The 19,375-nt window shown below is 44.0% G+C and overlaps 1 protein-coding gene across 1 annotated transcript in view; it reads left to right on the top strand.

The window, feature by feature from the left end:
- Positions 1-19,375, top strand: part of tg (thyroglobulin) — a 387,985-nt gene that overhangs the window by 358,162 nt on the left and 10,448 nt on the right. Inside the window, exons 47-48 of the mRNA XM_078216995.1 lie at positions 14,007-14,141; positions 15,368-15,561. Of these exons, the coding sequence (XP_078073121.1) occupies positions 14,007-14,141; positions 15,368-15,561 (329 nt within the window). The remainder of the gene's footprint in view (positions 1-14,006; positions 14,142-15,367; positions 15,562-19,375) is intronic.

Raw genomic sequence — 19,375 nt, 5'->3', positions numbered from 1 at the left:
AGCACCCAGACAAAACCCATGCAGACATGGGGAGAACGTATAAACTTCACACAGACAGCAACCGAGGCCAGAATTGAACCTGGATCCCTGACGCTGTGAGGCAACAGTGCTAAATACAGTGCCACAGTGCAGCCCTATGTGAAAATTGGCTGCCACTTTTCAACATCGTAACAGTGACTGCAGTTAAAGAGTACTTCTGTTATTCGTTCATGGGAAATGGACTTTGCTGGCAAGGCCATTATTTATTGCCCATCCCCAATTTTCCTTCAGATGTAGGTGGTGAGAACATGGAGAGACAATATAAAATAAGTGGTAATATTTTTAAGGTGGTGCAGGAGCAGAGGAATTCGGGTGTATATGTGCATCAATCATTGAAGGTGGCAGGACAGGTGGAGAGAGCAGTAATTAAAGCATTCTTTAGTGTTCTTTATTAATAGGGGCATAGAGTACAAGAGCAAGGAACCTATACAAGATAATAGTTAAACCTCAGCTGGAATATTGTACAGTTCTGGGTGCCATACTATCGGAAGGATGTGAACACATTGGAGAACGTGCAGAAGAGGTTTACAAGAATTGTTCCAGGGATGAGAAATTTCAGTTATGAGGATAGATTGGACACATTGGGATTTGTTCTCCTTGGAGAGGAGAAGGTTAAGAGCATATTTGATAGAGATGTCCAAAATCATGAGGGGGCTGGACAGAGGAGGTAGAGAGACAGTTCCCACTTGTAAATGGATCAAGACCAAGAGGGCTAATTTAGAAGAAGCAAATGTGATTTGAGTGGTTTGGGTCTGGAATGTACAGCCTGGAAGTGTGGTGGAGGCAGGTTCAATCGAGGCATTTAAGAGGGAATTAGATTATATCTGAACAGAAGCAATGTGCAGGGGTACAGAGAAAAGGCAGGGGAATGGCATTAAGTCGTGCTGCTCATTTGGAGAGCCTGTGCAGACATGAGGGACCAAGTGGTCTCCTTCTGCATTGTAACAATTCTGTGATTCTCTCCGCCTCTGTAAAGTGCTGAGGATAATCTGAGATGATGTCTATGTCAGCTCTCTGGAAGAGCTACTCCGCTAGTTCTATGTCCCTTCCTTTTCTCCCTAGCCCTGCAAACCTTTTCCCTAGATGTAACTATCCAATTTCCTCATGAGACTCACAATTGAATCTGCTTCCACCACATTCTTAGGCAATGCTTTCCCTCACTGCTTTCCTCATTTTGGTTTTTTTTTGCTAATTACCTTAAGTCAGTTTCTCAACCCTTCTGGCCGTGGGAACAGTTTCTTACTATCTATTCTGTTCAGAGCCCTCATGATTTTTAACACCTCTATCAAATACCCTGTTAACCTTCTGTTCTAGATTGGGAACACCCCACCTTTGTCAGTCCATCTGCTTAACTGAAGTCCTTCATCCCTGGAACCATTCTCTGGGATGAGATGTTTTCTGGTGCTTTCAGAGCTCCCTGCAATGATATATTGGGAGTGGTACTAGATGCTGGTGACCAGAAGCAGCACCCAGCAAAGTGCATGTCAGATCAGGCTCAATTACAGCAGTCTTGCCTCTGAGTCAGAGGATTGTGGGTACCAATCTCATTCCAGGCAGTTAAACAGAAATTCATTGGTACTCCAGTGCAATGCTATTTAAGTTCCTGTCCTTTAGATGAGACATTAAACTGAATCATAGCTACAGTCTCCAGTGGGTGTAAAAGACACCAAGGTACTATTTCATAGAATGGGAGAGATTTCCTCAGCCAATATAATTTTTAATGTTTATTTATTAGTGTCACAAGTAGGCTTACATTAATACTGCAATGAAGTTACTGTGAAAATCCCCGAGTCGCCACACTCCAGCGCCTGTTCGGGTACACTGAGGGAGACTTTTTAGCATGGCCAATGCACCTATCTTGTATATCTTTCGGACTGTGGGAGGAAACTGGAGCACCCAGACAAAACCCGTGCCGACATGGGGAGAAAGTGCAAACTCCACACAGACAGTGATCTAGCCAGGAATTGAACCCAGATCCCTGGCGCTGTGAGGCAGCAGTGCTAATCCCCATGCCACCGTGCTGCAATATAAAACCACAACCAACATCATTACTTCTATATATCTTCCTTTCTTTGCTATTTATGGAACCATGTTGTCTGCAAATTCGCCCTCACATTTCCTGCAGTGACGACATTCCAAAAGCTCTTCATTGGTTGTAAATCTCTTTGCAATACCTTGAGATTCTGAAAGGCTCCATTCAAGTCATTTCTTTTTTGGGCTTAAAACATCCGTTTTTTTCTTAATTAACCTGTTGATATGCTTCAACTCCTTGGAAGGATTGATCTTTGGAGTTGATGAAAATGGAGATGGAGCAACAAATGACAGGCTTAGAAAGAAGAGGGTCAGCTGGGAGAAAGATTAATTTTATTTGAGGCGTCTCCTTGCCAGTTGCCAATGAACATGGAGCAATCATTTCTCCATTCTCTACATGCTCACTCCATCCCACTCTGGGCCACTGTCTGAGGCTGAACCAGACCATTTGCAACCTTGCTGTCCTGCTTGACCCTGAGCTGAGCTTTCAAACCCATATCCTCTCCATCATCAAGGCTGCCGACTCCCACCCTCGACAATGTTGCCCATCCCACCCCATCTCTATTCATCTGTTGCTGAGAACCACCTCCGCACCCCCATCTGTTACCTGTAAACTCGACTACTCCAATGCTATCATATCCAGTGTCCCAATATCCACCCTTCGGCTGATCCAAAGCTCTGCTGTCCCTCTGCTAATACAGGACAAGTCCTGTCCACCCATCACCTCTGTGCTCACAGACCATTCCAACAATGTATCCTTGAATGCAAACTACTCTCTAGCCCTGTTCCTTCCCATCACCTGTAATTTCCTCCAGCCTTGTAATCGTATAATAAAGGCAAAATACTGCTGATACTGGAATCTGAAACAAAAACAGAAAATGCTGGAAAATCTCAGCAGGCCTGTCAGACCTGCTGAGATTTTACAACATTTTCTGTCTCTGTTATCGTACAAGTTCTTTATGCTTCTACAACGCTGGCCTCTTGAGCATCCCCAGTTTTAATCACTCCATTACTGACATTGCACTTTCAGCTGCCGAGGTTCTAAACTCTAGAATTCCGACTCTAAACCTCTCTGCCTTTTTACAGGGGAGGAGGGGCAGTGGCATAGTGGTATTGCCACTGGACAAGTAATCCAGAGATCCAGGGTCTTGCTCTTGGGACCCGGGTTCGAATCCCACCATGGCAGTTGATGACATTTGAATTCAATAAAATAATCTGGAAATGAAAGTCCGATGATAACATAAAACCATTGTCAATTGTTGTAAAAACCCATCTGATCCACTAAAGTCTGATAGATGTGCTGGTTAGATGCATTGGCCTTGCTAAATTCTCCCTCAGTGTACCTGAACAGGTGCCGGAGTGTGATGACTAGAGGATTTTCACAGTAACTTCATTGCAGTGTGAATGTAAGCCTACTTGTGACACTAAAACAAAAGTGTCCTTTAGGGAAGGAAATCTGCTGTCCTTACCTGGCCTGGCCTACATGCAACTCCAGATCCACAGCAATGTGGGTGACTCATAAAATGCCCTCAGGGATGGGCAATAAATGTTGGCCCAGCCAGCGATGCCCACATCCAATGAGTAACATAAAATGTTTCTCCATTTTCATAAGCTAAATCCTATTATGTCCTAATATCTCAGGGCATCTCAATGCTAACTTTTGTTTGACAACGCATTTGCGGAATTTGAATAACATTCAGCACCATAAGCTGAGTGAACACAGGTCTGCTGCTCCTGAGCCCCACAGGTGTTTCTGGGAAGAAAGTAGCACATTGTGTAAGTGGGGTTATGTATTGCCCTCAAGCTGTGGGTCACATTATTCAGGGAGCCAAAGCAATGTCCTTCAACAATGCAGGTGCCAAGGATCAAGTTATTTATCCAATTCATTTTTTATATTGTAAATGAAGGCAAAAGTTAGGAAAGAAAGGAAAACTAAACTAGATTGTAAACTCTGGGATGCCTGTTGCTAGTTTGATTTGAGAGATAAAAAGGGAAAGTTGATATAGAGCAGATGAATTAAAAGAACTCTTTGTTTTAAGGCAAACCAGGCATGAAGCAACAGATACAATGAAAGGCCCAGTAAAGGAAGCAAAATATTGCTGAGGTTGAGATTTGGCATAGCGAGCTACAAGTGGGAAACCTCTCAGGAGGATTATTGTTTGGGCTTGAAGTGACAGTTTATTGTTTCCAGATAGTTCTGGGGGAAAGAGAGGGGGAATTTTTTGTATTAAAAGTGAACAACATGGCGAGATGAAAGATTTCAATCAAAACAATCAGGAATACATGAGAAGCCAGAAATAATATGTAGCCACAAGTCAAATTGAGTTCAAAGTGCTAATCGGTTATTTGTCAGTCCCTGATCACAAGGATAATACAGTGGTGTCAATTTCTTTCAAATGGAAGTTTTTTTTTTGATTTCCAGGCCTGAATAGTGCTTAACTCGGAAAGAGAGATTATTGAGCTACTGAGAAGAGAGTGAGCCTTTGAGGGTAATATTCTGATTTTGTCCCTAAAGTCTCACTTTAGCATTTCAATAAACCCTCGGCAACAACTTGCACTTATTTAGTACCTGCAATATAGAAAAAACATCCCAAACACTTCACAGGGCAATTAGATCAAACAGATGTCAGGAGAGAGATGACCAAAGCTTTGTCAAAAAGGTAGATTAAATGAGAATCATTTTGGAAGGGAGGAAGTTGGGAAGTTTAGGGTTTAAGAGAGGTTATTTTGAGTGCAGTAAAATAGCGAGTTGCAATACAGGCCAGAATCAGAGGAATGTAAGGTCCCAAGAGTTTAAAAAGTTAAAGTTTATTTATTAGTGTCACAAGTAGATTTACATTAACACTGCAATGAAGTTACTGTGAAAATTCCCTAGTCGCTACACTCTTGCGCCTGTTCGGGTACACTGAGGGAGAATTTAGCATGGCCAATGCACCCAACCAGCACGTCTTTCAGACTGTGGGAGGAAACCGGAGCATCTGGAGGAAACCCACGCAGACATGGGGAGAGCGTGCAAAGTCCACATCGGCAGTGACCCAAGCTGAGAATCGAACCCAGGTCCCTGGAGTTGTGAGGTAGCAGTGCCAACTACTGTGCCACTGTGCTGCCCTTTGCAGGGGGTTGGAGTCAGTGGTGGCAGTAAGTTTACTATCTTGATTGCACCTAACCAGCACGTCTTTCAAATTGTGGGAGGAAACTGGAGCATCCACAGAAAACTCAGGTAGACATGAGGAGAACGTGCAGACTCCACACAGACAGTGACCCAAGCCGGGAATTGAACCCGAGTCCCTGGCGTTGTGAGGCAGCAGTGCTAACCACTGTGCCACCCATGGACCTTAGTGCGATTGTGAGGCCTTGGAAAGATTTATACATAAGGGGGAAGAAATGTATTCATATGGCACAGCTTCCGGTATTGCCACAGGGACTGCACTGATTCTCCAGGGCCAGGTAACATCTCGAGTGACTGGGTCCCTTCACTGTTAGGAAAACTGAGGAAAACTGCACGGGTGAATTTCTACCCAAAGAATTCTAAATTTGAGGCATCAGATTAGCAAGGACAGGGAGGATAGAGAAGTGTCTTTCCAGCAACAACTGGTTTAGCTTCTTCCAACAGATGTTCATCTCCCACACCCCAGGCAGCAAAATTTTGGGTGAAATGAACTTTATGGATGGTGAGGTGAGGAAACAACTCGGGGGAACACTTGACAAATCCAGTTTGGTGTTGTGATGTCACTGGCCTAGTAATCCAGACACCGAGACTAAAGCTCTGGGGATTAATGTTCCACACGGCAGCTGGTGAAATTTAATGAATTTGATTAGATTTATTATTGTCACATGCATTGGGATGAAGTGAAAAGCAGGCAAAGCATACCGTTCATGGAGTACATAGGGGAGAAGGAAAGCAGAAAGTGCAGAATATAGTGTTACAGTCACAGCTAGAGTGTAGAAAAAGATCAGCTTAATATGTGGTAGGTCCATTCAAAAGTCTGTTGACAGCAGGGAAGAAGTTGTTCTTGAGTCGGTTGGTACGTGACCTCAGACTTTTGTGTCTTTTTCCCAACAGAAAAAGGTGGAAGAGAGTGTGTCCAGGGTGCGTGGAGTCTTTGGGCCTGATTTTACCATTTTGAGTCTAAGTGCCGAATCTGGGCGTCAAATAGATCCGAGCCCGGAATCCTCTTTCCAGCGCGCCCATACGCTTTTTGCCGGCTCCGGTCCGATCCACACAGTGGGCGGGGCTTAGCGCTGCCAGAACGATCAGAGCTCAGAACTGCGCGTGCGCAGTTCGAAAAAAAATGCGAAGCAGCACACCCGAGCACGAAAGAAAAAACAGCAGAGAGAGCAGAGAGGGGGGTGGGGAGGATGGACTTGGGAGAATCTTGCAAACTGAAAATAATGTAGCATCGTCTTTGTGCTGCCTAATTATCTATGGGAAAGGTAATTAAACTACCATGTCCTAGTGAGCAATTAGTGACCTGTATAATACATTTGTGATCTGTAACTGGTTTGTTGATGCTCAAATGTTCAGAGTCCTGTGGTGAACTTGGAAGAATTGTCCCCGTGGTGGAACTTGGTTGGAAATAAGATTCAAGGAGATTACTAAATCTTGTTTTCATCTGAACATTGCACAGAATTAGAGGAATTCCCTTTGGAAGATAATATCAAAATTATAATCGCGGGAACTAAAAACCTGACAGTCAAAAATTTGGGAAAATATTTCAAAATATGGATGGGCGGATATATATTTTGAAATATTTTCCAAAATTTGTTCATTGTTCAATGCAAATGCGGGCCAGACCCACGCCCGAATCGGGTGTCGGTAAAGCCGCGATCTGCTCGGATTCGGGTGCAGATCGTGTTAAAGGCCCGGCGCTCAACTTTACCGCGATTTTGTGCATCTTTGGTAAAGTCAGGCCGTTTGATTATGCTGGCTGCTTTTCCAAGGCAGTGGGAAGTGTAGACAGTGTCAATGGATGGTTGGCTGTTTTGCATGAAGGATTGGGCTACATTCATAGTCCTTTGTAGTTTCTTGCGGTCTTGGTCCGAGCAAGAGCCGTACCAAGCTGTGATACATCCAGAAAGGATGCTTCCTATGGTGCATCTGTAAAAATTGGTGAATGTGGAGGCGTTGGTGGGCTTTCTTAATATAGCATCAGCATGGAGGGACCAGGAAATGTTGTTGGTGATCTGGACACCTAGAAACTTGAAGCTCTCGACCATTTCCATTTCATCTCCATTCATGTCGACAGGGCCGTGTCTTCCACTATGCTGCCTGAAGTCGATGACAATCTCCTTTGTTTCAATTAATAAATCTGGAACATAAAGCTAGCCTCAGTGATGGTGATTATAACAATTATCATTCATTTTTGTAAAAACCCGGCTGATTCACTAATGAAGGAAATCTGCATATTCTTAGTTGGTGTAACCTACATGTGAATCTAAACTCACAGCAATGTGGTCAACTCTTAACTGCCTCTGAAATGGTCTGGCAAGACACTCAGTTTAAGGGCAATTAGAGATGGCCAACAAATGCTGCCCTTCCCAGTGATGCCTAATTCCCATAAAAGATTTTTTTTTAAATCATAAAAACATGGACGATGAGTTCCGAAGCAGACGAACTGAGGTGAATGATGTAATGGAAGTGATGCAGCAGCCTGTGTGAGGGGCAGAAGGGTCAGAATGGTATATCAAAGTAATGAGCACTCCAATTCAGCCTGAAACAACTGTCAAAGGTGGGTATTGTAATTGGACAGTGCAGGGATGGGAGGATGAATCAGTAGGCACCTGAGGTAGAATTGCTAAACCAGTCCCAGTGCTGGGGTGGCACGGTGGCACAGTGGTTAGCACTGCTGCCTCACAGCGCCAGGGACCCAGGTTCAATTCCCAGCTTGGGTCACTGTCTGTGCGGAGACTGCACATTCTCCCCGTGTCTGCGTGGGTTTCCTCCAGATGCTCCGGTTTCCTCCCACAGTCTGAAAGACGTGCTGGTTAGGTGGATTGGCCGTGCAAATTTCTTCCTCCGTGTACCGAACAGGCACAGGAATGTGGCAACTTGGGGATTTTCACAGTAACGTCATTGCAGCATTAATATAAGCCTACTTGTGACAATAAATAAATAAAAGTGTGGGCTCAAGATCGTTTTTAATCTGACATGGAGTACCAAAGCTCATGGTGAAATTCAGATCTGTGGATCATTGTGAACTCCTGCAGTGACAATATGGGACTGGAAAGAAGTGTTCAGGCTATGGTCAGATGTGTAAGAGTGGAACCAAGTGAGGGCAATCATAGATCATAGAATCCTTACAGTGCAGAAGGAGGCCATTCGGCCCGTTGAGTGTGCACCAGCTCTCTGGCAGAGTATCTTACCCAGCTCGTCTCCCCTGCCCTATCCCCTTCATGCCACACATTTTACCTGGGCTAATCCATCCGGCTTACACATCTTGGGACACTAAGGGGGAATTTAGCATGGCCAATCCACCTAACCTAAACCTCTTTGGGCAACACGTTGCTTTGGAGAATAGTATTTGAAGAGAATTACACAGTGGAATCTGGCAAGAGCTATAAAGAGGAGGGAAAATGGACCAGAGACACAGAGATTGTTGTTCATGTTATTTGTAAGGGGTTTCAATGCTGTAGGAGTGATGACACCTGCTTGGATCATTTCAAACCAAGCATGGCAGAAAGCTTGAGCAAGAATCTGCAATAACAAACTCAAGGACCCCTGGTGTTGGATGGGAGGATAGGGTGCTGTTATTTGACAGTTTGATAAGTGATCGGATGGATAGGCCTGAACTTGTGCCTGCTTTAAATTCTTACAACTCAGGACTGACAGGCTAAATGACGCAGAAACTGAATTTGCTGCAAGTATTTTTTTGATTAAGAAACAATATTGACTGAGTAGCTGAATGCCAGATGTATATATCTTACCGCAGGATTGAAAAAAAAAAGGACATGGAAGATAGTTCAGTAGGAGAGAAGAATTTAACTGGAGCTGGACTTTTTTTTATTTGTTGATGGGATGTGGGCATCACTGGCTGTGCCAGCATTTATTGCCCATCCCTAATTGCCCTTGAACTGAGTGGCTTACTCGGCCATTTCAGAGGATATTTAAGGGTCAACCACATTGTTGTGGATTTGAAGTCACATTTAGGCCAGACCAGGTAAGAATGGCAGATTTCCTTCCCTAAAGGACGTTAATGAAGCAGATCAGTTTTTACGACAATAATTTCATGCTCATCATTGAACTTTTAATTCCAGATTTTTATTGGATTCAAGTTTCAACATCTGCATGGTGGGATTCAAACCTGGGTGCCCAGAGCATTACCCGGGGCTCTGGATTACGAGTGTAGTGACAATACCACCATTGCCTCCCCTTCAATTGACAATGGTGGTCTAAAGGAAGGAGAAAGCTTTCTGAGTAAAGGCAACCTCTTACAGTATCAGCCAATATGGAAGCCAATAAAAGAGTTTGAGTGGTTAGGAATTTAGTAGAAAAGGGATCAGGGGAACAGGAGATGGGTCATGATGAGATCAGCTTGACACAGAATGGTGTAGGAGAGGAAATTGAGAGAAAGAAACAGGCATCAGAGCAAAGGTTCAAGTGAAATTGTGCAGTGAGGAGAGAGATTCAGTGGCAAGTTTGGATCCCTCCAATATGGCCCAAGACCATTAGGTATTTTTGATAGAGAGAGGTGGTCCAGCCTGATATGGAGATGGTTGGCGAAATCAGTTGTGTGTCAGGTGAACTCATGTTTGTGCCCCTTGGATTTGTGTCCCAGGGATTGGCAGACAGCGAAGATTCTGCTGAGGTGAGGGTATTATAGGTGGAGGTGAGAGAGTGGTTATTCAGAACTGCTGAGTTATTGCAGTGAATAGCAAGCGGGTCATAGGCTAGGTTGTGGAGACTTTCAAAACACAGGTGAGACTTAAGGGAGGATTTTTCTCACCGGAAACACTGAGGAATTGGGGTTAAATGGGCTAGAGGTGAGGTGACAAGAATATCCATCAAAGTTCAACCTTATAGAATGCTACTCTTCCATCAAAGCATCCAGCTACAGCTTGAATATCCTTCTTGTTTTGCTTCTTTGCCAAATTTTCAAACATCCTTCCAAACATTTATCACTCATTGTTCCTAATAAATCTGTGAAACATTATATTTAAAATTTATGTCTTTCCTTCCTGCTTTGGCTTGCTTAATTTGAAGTAATATTATCAGTTTCCTGTGCCTAAATGTTCTTTAACGTGTTCCAGCTTTATTGTCAACTTACTCATTGATACTTTCAAAGATGCTGCTTTTGGTGCTCAGGAGGAGGGTTTATTTGACAGTTTGATGAGTAATTGGAGTTGGATATGCCTGAACTTGTATCTGATTTGATATTGCAATTCAATTAAAGCTGACAAACTAGCTGTTGCTAGTTCTTTTCTTGAAGAAGCACTCTTGATTAAACAGCTGAGCTTATTATATACACACTCAGCTCGGCTCCAGTTCTGATGAAGGGTCATCCAGCCTCAAAACGTTGGCTCTATTCTCTCCCCACAGATGCTGTCAGATCTGCTGAGATTTTCCAGCGTTTTCTGCTTTTAGTTTCAGATTCCAACATCTGTAGTATTTTGCTTTTATCTTTCTTCTTAAGCAGTTCCTCCCTAACCCACAACTTGCACCACATATAAAGGCAGAGTAGCAAGCAGATAGAACATAGAACATTACAGCACAGTACAGGCCCTTCGGCCCTCGATGTTGCGCCGACCAGTGGTACCAATCTAAAGCCCCTCTAATCTACACTATTCCAATATCATCCATATGTTTATCCAATAACCACTTGAATGCTCTCAACGTTGACGAGTCCACCACTGCTGCAGGCAGGGCATTCCATGCCCTTACTACTCTCTGAGTAAAGGACCTACCTCTAACATCTGTCCTATATCTCTCACCCCTCAATTTAAAGCTATGTCCCCTCGTGCTAGCCAACACCATCCGAGGAAAAAGGCTCTCACTATCCACCCTATCTAATCCTCTGATCATGTTGTATGCCTCTATTAAGTCACCTCTTAACCTTCTTCTCTCTAACGAAAACAACCTCAAGCCCCTCAGCCTTTCCTCATACGATTGTCCCACCATACCAGGCAACATCCTGGTAAATCTCCTCTGCACCCTTTCCAACACTTCCACATCTTTCCTATAATGCGGCGACCAGAACTGTACGCAATACTCCAAATGCGGCCAAATAGGAACATCAACACGTCAAGCCCCACTCCAAGTCAAACACCATCATGCTTTGGACAATTGTCAGCATTCCATCATTGTTCTTGGGTCGAATTCTGGAAATTTGCTCCCTAACAACACAGTGGGTGTAACTTCAGAACACATACTTTAATGGTTTCAGAAGCCGGCTCTCCTTCTCAAGAGCATCTAGGGCTGGCCAATAACTGCTGACCTTACTGGTGGCACCCTATAATGAATAAAAACACAAAGCAGGAAGAGATGTCCTGTAAACTGCTGAAATCCATTGTACTGTACATTGTTAAAAATAAAAAGCAGCAAGCTATACTTTACAGCCACCACCATGTTCTGATACCACTTTCAAACATCCAGGAGATATTACCAGTAAATTTCCACAGGCAGATCCCCACTCTCTCACTGAAACTTTGGAAGTAGGACCATGTTTTGTTAGGGCATCATGATCGGCAAAGGCTTGGAGGGCCGAAGGGCCTGTTCCTCTGCTGTACTTTTCTTTGTTCTTCATTGTTCTTTGCTCTTTGTTCTTTATACGAACACTTAGGAAAGCTTGGACATTAAAAATGTTCATTTCTGAAGTTCTTCCCAGGCAAGTGGGGAAACCCTAACAGAATCTTTTAATGGGCCTCTCACACAAACAGTTCAAAGGCATGTGGACTAATGAGTTACAACATAACATTCTGTAACATGCCAATAAAAGTTTTCTATTGGCTTGAGTAGGTGCAACATGAAGGCAGGAAGGTTATGGCCCTTCACGCCGGTGGGATTTTCCCATCCCACTACAGTGAACAGAGATTTTGCTGGGTGCCAAATTCTCCGACCTCGCTGCAGCGGGAGCATAGTGTGAATGGCCGGTGAGATTACGCCCAGAGTGTTTGATTGTCAGAACTATCAGCCCAGTTAGTTAATGGGAAGGGCTTAATCCTCTGGCATATGCATATTCTGTTTTAAAAAGTGTTTTATTCTTGTCATAGGTGGAGGCACGGTTCGGAGTATTTCAGCCAGATCAGCCCATCCACTTCACTGCCGTAACTTCACTCTCCAGCTTATTCTTTCTTGCGCTTTTCATTTCTTTCTCCTCCCTCTATTTTGACCCCCTCATCTCTATTTCTCCCTTCAATTTACCTCTCTCTTTTCTCCCTCAAAGGAAGAGGATTTCCCAACCCTCCAATTAATGAGCTGCTCCAAATGTCTGAGCAGTTCAACAACAACAACACTACCGAGAGTTAATCACAACATGATCATTTGAAAATCTAACACTCTAACTCAAATATCTTCCCTCCAAGCTGCTAATAAAGAGCAATGGCAGGATGACTAAGAGACACTAGGCACTAATACATGTACAATGGGCCAAATGGCTTCCTTCTCTGCTGTGTTTTTTAGTAAATTTACAGATAATATCCAGGATTATGTGACAATTCACTGGACTGCACATCCTCTGTAAATGATACTTGCTATTAAAATGCCTGCAGTATCTCCTTGCACAATTGATCTCCCATAAGTCTGTTGTTCACTGACAGTTGCATTCAATTTTCAACAAAACTTAATCAATTGATGGAAACCACAAAGAGGCCAAAAACTGTTGGCCATCACAGAGGTATCTGGGCAATTTCCAAGAAAAAAATGCTTGTCCTTCTCACGAATTTATCTTTGAAATTGGAGAACCTTGAAGTCAAAAATCACTGTTCGTATGGGATGAAGTTCTCACAAACATTGTGAGCCATCACGATTTTGTGCGCAGTACAGCAAAGAGTTAGAGAATCTGGTGCAACGACAATAATCTCTCCCTCAATGTCAACACAATGTAGGAGTCTCCAAGATTTGAAGAGAAATCTCCAGGGCCAGGATTTTCTGATCCCACTAGTTCTGACGAAGGGTCATCCAGACTCAAAACGTTGACTCTATTCTCTCTCTACAGATGCTGTCAAACTTGCTGAGTTCCTCTGGCATTTTCTGTTTTTGTTACAGATCCCAGCATCTGCAATATTTTGCATTTATCACGAGTGGGAGAATTGGTTTTTAGCCGCTCTCCAAATCTTCCCGTCCCACCCGCCATGTTGCCTGCTGCTGACGGGATTGGAAATTCCTGCCACAAGACATTGGTGTGTGCAATCCTGGAGAAAAATCATCAGGACGTTATTTTCATTTTCTTTGATCTTTACCAGATTTAAGAAATATTGAAAATTGGGGGGAAAGAAAGGTTGTCTGGCTGATAGTAGGGGAGACGTTGGCATGGTGAGAATATTGGCCTAGTAATCCAGAGGCCCAGGCTAGTGCTCTGAGGACGTGGCTTCAAATCCCACCTGGCAGCTGGTGGAATTTGAATTTGAATTGAAAGCTAACCTCAGTAATGGTGACCATGAAGTTATTGTTAATTTTTGTAAAAAGAAAATTCGTTCACTAATATCATGTAGGAAAGAAAATCTGCCATCCTTACCTGGTCTGGCCTGCATGTGAATCCAGATCCAATGTGGATGACTCTTAAATTCTGCTGAAGTGTTCAATCTTCCTTCCTACTGTAGTCTCAAGGTGCTGAGGCCAAGTTCCTGGGTTACTATGGACTGTAGTCTCAAGGTGCTGAGGCCAGTTGCTGGGTTATTATGGACTGTAGTCTGCCTACACTTCTATATTTGGCAGTGCATTGCCAACAGCATTTTTTTTAAATATCCTGTAATCATGTGAGTGTGTTCTTTTCCTGTTTCAGTGCCAGTCTTCCATGGGATGTGCAGTTCATTTTCGGGCTGCCCCTCCACCCAGAGTCAGAGCAGCTGTTCACGGTACAGGAACGGAGTCTGTCTCTCACAATCATCCAGTACATTGCCAACTTTGTCAAGTCAGGGTAAGTATTATATTGCCGGTGAAGGATAAGTGCCAAGCAGACAGAAGAAGGGGACCTGCAAAGAAAAACAAAGAGAGAAAGGGTACAGAAAAAGAGAGGCATGGTGAGAGGGAGAGACAAAGAAGTAGGCAGAGTAATGTTTTGATATTTTTATGTAACGGGCAAATCACAATGGCTCTGAAATTATCCCAAATGCATCAACCACGAAGATATGATCTGAAAGTCTCTTTGTTACTTTGATAGACTCTTTAACCTTCTTAAAATAAACTAAAATCCTCCAACACCCATCTTTTCAAATATGCATTGCTTTTCTCTCCTGTGAAGTGCCTTTTGAAATTTATTGCATTAACCTCTCTATATAAACACAAATTATTAATGTGAATGCATTGATACTATCTATAATCTGTTACAACTCTTATGCCAGCAGGCACTTCTTGTCAACATTTTCCAGTATAAATTACAATGGTAACATTTATAATGGACACCATCTATGAATAATGGTAACCATTCAAAGATGTATAGGTTAGAGTGATTGGCCATGCTTATTTGGGCCTTAGTGTCAGGGCGTTTAGCGGGGAAATATATGAGGTAACGGGGATAGGGCCTGGGTGGGATTGTTGTCGGTGCAGTTTGAAGGGCTGAATGGCCACCTTCTATGATTCTATGTCAACACTCCTAAGTACAGCATCTCATCTGTAGTAATGATGTAATGCTTCAGCTTTCCCCTTTTGTCTCGACTGCGGAGAAACTCTTGCCTATGGCTCCTGTGTGTAATACAGTAGGAGATATTACCGAATGATTGTTTCAAAATCCAAACTCAGGGAACCAGTGCTCCCACTGAGGAGCCATGATTGATGACAATGTGGCTCAGAGATAAGACTATAGCATTGTAATACCATTTCTCGAGCTTCTTTTTCCATCTCCTATTGGATGTGAGCATCGCTGGCGAAGCCGGCATCTGTTACCCAACCCAAACTGCTCTTGAGAGAGCGTGCATGCACTTTGATCATAGTTGGGAGCACCTGTTCAATAGGTTTATCCAGTAAGTGTAGTTTCGGTTATGAAGAAGGAAATGGAGGGAGATTTTCATTCACATGAAGTGAATTCACATGAATTCCTGAGGTGCATGACCAGCCAGCTGGGATACAAGGGGGTGATGCATGTTCAGTAAATCATCCCTGTATTCTATCCTTAAAGTACGTCTTTTCCAATTTTCTATTTTGCAGCAACCCCAACCATCCCTTCACCTTCTCCAGACACTCCACTAGTGAGACCCTGCCTCCATGGCCTCGCTTCTTAGACAGCACCAAAGGCAGCAACTACAAAGAGTTTGCATCCACCTTGAAAAACAAAAAAGAATTGAAGGCGACAGAGTGCTCCTTCTGGAATGATTACGTTCAAACATTCCTGGTGTCCACAGGTAAGCAGAAGAACACAGTCTGCAGTTTCCATCTTTTGGATGACTCGTTAAGCTGAAGCCCCATCTACGTTTCAGGTGGACCTAAATGATCCCATGGCACAATTCAAAAGAAGAGCAGGGGAATTTCTCCCAAGGTCTTGGCCAACATTCGTCCCTCAACTAGCTAAACAAACTAAAACAGATTTAAATGTAGAGGGTCTCCACTAAAGAAGTTTACAGATTATGCCACAAATTAGTCATGTGGTTGATAATGAGGAAGACGTGACTAAAGAAGATATCAATGTTCTGATCCGATGGGCACAGAAAGGCAAATGGAGTTCGATGGAGAAGTAAGAGGTAATGCATTTGGAGGGAACAAACCAGGCAAGGGAATATACATGGAATGGGAGGATACCGAGAAGTGTAAAAGAATAGAGGGATCTTGGAGTGCCTGAGCCCAGATCCCTGAGGCCACAGATCAGATATACAAGGTGCTGAAGAAGGCATGCAAAATGCTTTTGTTTACTGGCTGAGGCATAGAATATAAAAACAGGGAGGTTATGCTGAAACTGCATAAAATAGCAATTAGGACACAGCGAGAGCATAACATACAATTCAAGTCACTTCATTACAGGAAAGAGACAGTCGTTATAGAGAAGGCACAGACGAGATTTACAAGGGTACTCCCAGGATTGGCGAATTTAGCTCTGAGGAAAGGTTGGATAGGCTGGGGATGTTTTCTTTGGAACAGAGAAGGCTGAGGGGGGATTTAAGTGAAATGCATAAAATTACAAGGGGACTTAGATAGAATGGGTAGGAAGAACCTAAATCCCTGAGCAGAAAGGTTTATTTATTTGTTATTTATTAGTCATAAGTAAGGCTTACATTAACACCGCAATGAAGTTACTGTGAAATTCCCCTAGTTGCTATACTCTGGTGCCTGTTCGGGTCAATGCACCTAACCAGCACAACTTTCAGACTGTGGGAGGAAAGTGGAGCACTTGGAGGAAACCCACGCAGACACGGGAAGAATGTGCAAACTCCACACAGACAGTGACCCAAGCCGGGAATTGAACGCGGGTCCCTGGCGCTGTGAGGCAGCAATGCTAACCACCATGCTACCATGCCGCCCACGGTCAATAAATAGGTCAATAAACGGTGGGCATAGCTTTAAAATAATTGGCAGAAGATTGGAAGGATACTGAGGATAATTTTCCCTCAAGCAGAGAGGGTGGTGGAGTCTGGAACTCACTGTCTGAAAGGGTGCTGGAGGCAGGAATCCTCAGCACATTCAGAAAAATACTTAGATCTGCACTTGAAATGCTGTAACACCAACGCCTATGGACTAAGAGCTGGAAAGTGGCAGTATGCTGGATGACACATTTTCAGCTGGCGTCGGCACATGATGGACTGAATGTGCTGTAAATGTTCCGTGATTCTAAGAATTGGATTTTACAGGTCACCCACAGGTGGGAGAATAGGTGAATGGATCAGCAAATTAGGCTGCTGTGCCATTGGAGAGTCACCCGCTACCGGCCCGTTCTGCCCCACTACCCCATCTGTGATTTTAAAGGCAGCTGGGGAGGCATCGGGTGGATTGTCCGTCATTCAGCCCTTAAGTGGGCAATTAATGCCCAATTAGAGGCTTCAACTTGGCATCGTTCAAATATAACAGGCAGCAGGAGGGGCCTACACCCAATGACAGGTCTAACCATGCGGGCTGCTGGTCAGTGAAAGGGGGGAGATGCTTGTTTTCATGGCCGCTGTGTCAATGCAAGCTCCCTCCAACAGGTTTTCCTCTTCACAGCTATCCCCTCTCTCCCCTCCCACCCTTTCCATCATGCTCCCACCTCTCCATCCTGCCCTTGCTTTGGTTTGTCAGCTTGGCCCCTGCGAGATCACACGCTTAACCGAATGACTTGGTCCATTGTTGAATGCCACCTCCCAGTTTTCAGAGACAGCTCCATGAGGTGCGATACCTTTCTGGAGATGGATGGAACCCACTTCAACTACTACACCCAAAAAATCAAAGTGGTGTGAGCCAGCTAAGCAGAGGAGGGCTCGCTCCCAAAACTAAGGTTGGGTACAGGGAGCTCACCCCAAGCCTATAATCCAGGCCCATGGGTGGGATTCTCCGATCTCATTCGTTCTTGCCCCACGGCGAGTGAGAACACTGAGGGGCAACCTGATCGAGGTGTACAAGGTTATGAGGGATATGGTCAGAGTGGATAGGGAGCAGCTGTTCCCCTTCATTGAAGACCATGATGTGGAGATGCCAGTGTTGGACTGGGGTGGGCACAGTAAGAAGTCTCACAACACCACGATGAAGTCCAACAGGTTTATTCAGTAACACGAGACTCACCTGCTGAAGGAGCAGCGCTCCGAAAGCTCATGCTACCAAATAAACCTGTTGGATTTTAACCTGGTGTTGTGAGACTTCTTACTGTGCCTTGGTTGAAGGGTCAGTCATGAGGGGACATAGTTTCAAGGTGAGGGTTAGGAGGTTTAAGAGGGATGTGAGGAAAACCATTTTTACCCAGAGGGTGGTGACAGTCCGGAATATGCTGCCAGGGAGGGTGATAGAGGGGGGTTGCCTCAAATCCTTTAAAAACTACCTGGATGAGCACTAGGCACATAACATTCAAGGCTATGGGCCAATGCTGGTAAATGGCATTAGGTGGGAGGTCAGGTGTTTCTCACGTGGTCAGTGCAGACTCGATGGGCCGAAGGGGCTCTTATGCACTGTATGATTCTATGAATGGTGAATTTGGCACTCAGACAAAACTCCATTCACTACAAGCAGCACTGGAGAATCACGGGCAAAGTGTTTCTAGGTCACCTGTGATTTATTTCAGTTTTATTTATGGGAGCTCATCACGTGCAAATTGGCTATAGTGATTCCTATATCACAACAGTGACGACACTTCACAAAGAGCTCTGTTGGTTATAAAACAGTTCTGAGATTGTGAAAGGTGCTATATAAATGCAAGCCTTTCCTCCTTTTGTTACTTTCTTTTAAAATGTGGAACAACATATTTTGGGTCGATCTTGACTTGTACAATCGTGTAAAATGGGCGGCCAGGAGTTGGCGGCCCGTCTTATATTTCTCCCAATTTTCCTTTTGGGCTGTTGACTCACAATCACTTCTTTTATACTCAAACAAATTAAGAGCTACCTTATTCCCTAATCTGTGCTTTCGTACTCAATCACGCTCATTATTTTAACGTAACAATAGATTTTGGTGATGAACTGAAAGCGATACTCTCAGTATGGGTGGTGTAGCCAAATTGAACTGAGCACTGGTGACCTGATAATGTAAATAATACTCCCACAGTGCGGCTAATGGGAATAGTTTTTTGTGGAGGTTGACACCACTAAGATTACTATTTGGAAGCGGTGCACAAGCAAAGAAAAGTCAAAAGCACTAAAGGATCATCTTATGAAATGTGACCCTGAAACTGAGAATCTGCTCAGGTACACAATGAAATATGAATGTATTTGCTGGCGGAACACTTAAACAACTCTTCTCTTTCAGTTTTTAAGTAAGCAGAATATCTGCCCGATGATTTCATTCCTGTTTCCGTGTAAATGATATGAGAAAAAATAATTCTCACGCAGCAAGTGGTTACGGCCTGGAATGCACTGCAGTGTGGTGGAGGCATGTTCAGTCGAAGCATTCAAAAGGAAATCGCACTGTGGTCTGAAGAGGAAGAATGTGCAGGGCTACGGGGACAAGGCAGGAGAAGGGCACCAAGGGATTGCTCATTCGGAGAGCCGGTGCAGACACGATGAGCCGATTGGTCTCCTTCTGCGCTGTAACAATTCTGTGAAATTG

The sequence above is a fragment of the Mustelus asterias genome, chromosome 7 (assembly GCF_964213995.1).
Source record: "Mustelus asterias chromosome 7, sMusAst1.hap1.1, whole genome shotgun sequence".
NCBI classification, from domain to species: domain Eukaryota; kingdom Metazoa; phylum Chordata; class Chondrichthyes; order Carcharhiniformes; family Triakidae; genus Mustelus; species Mustelus asterias.
Note: the sequence above shows the minus strand (reverse complement) of the source record. Positions and strands in the feature narration are given on the sequence as shown.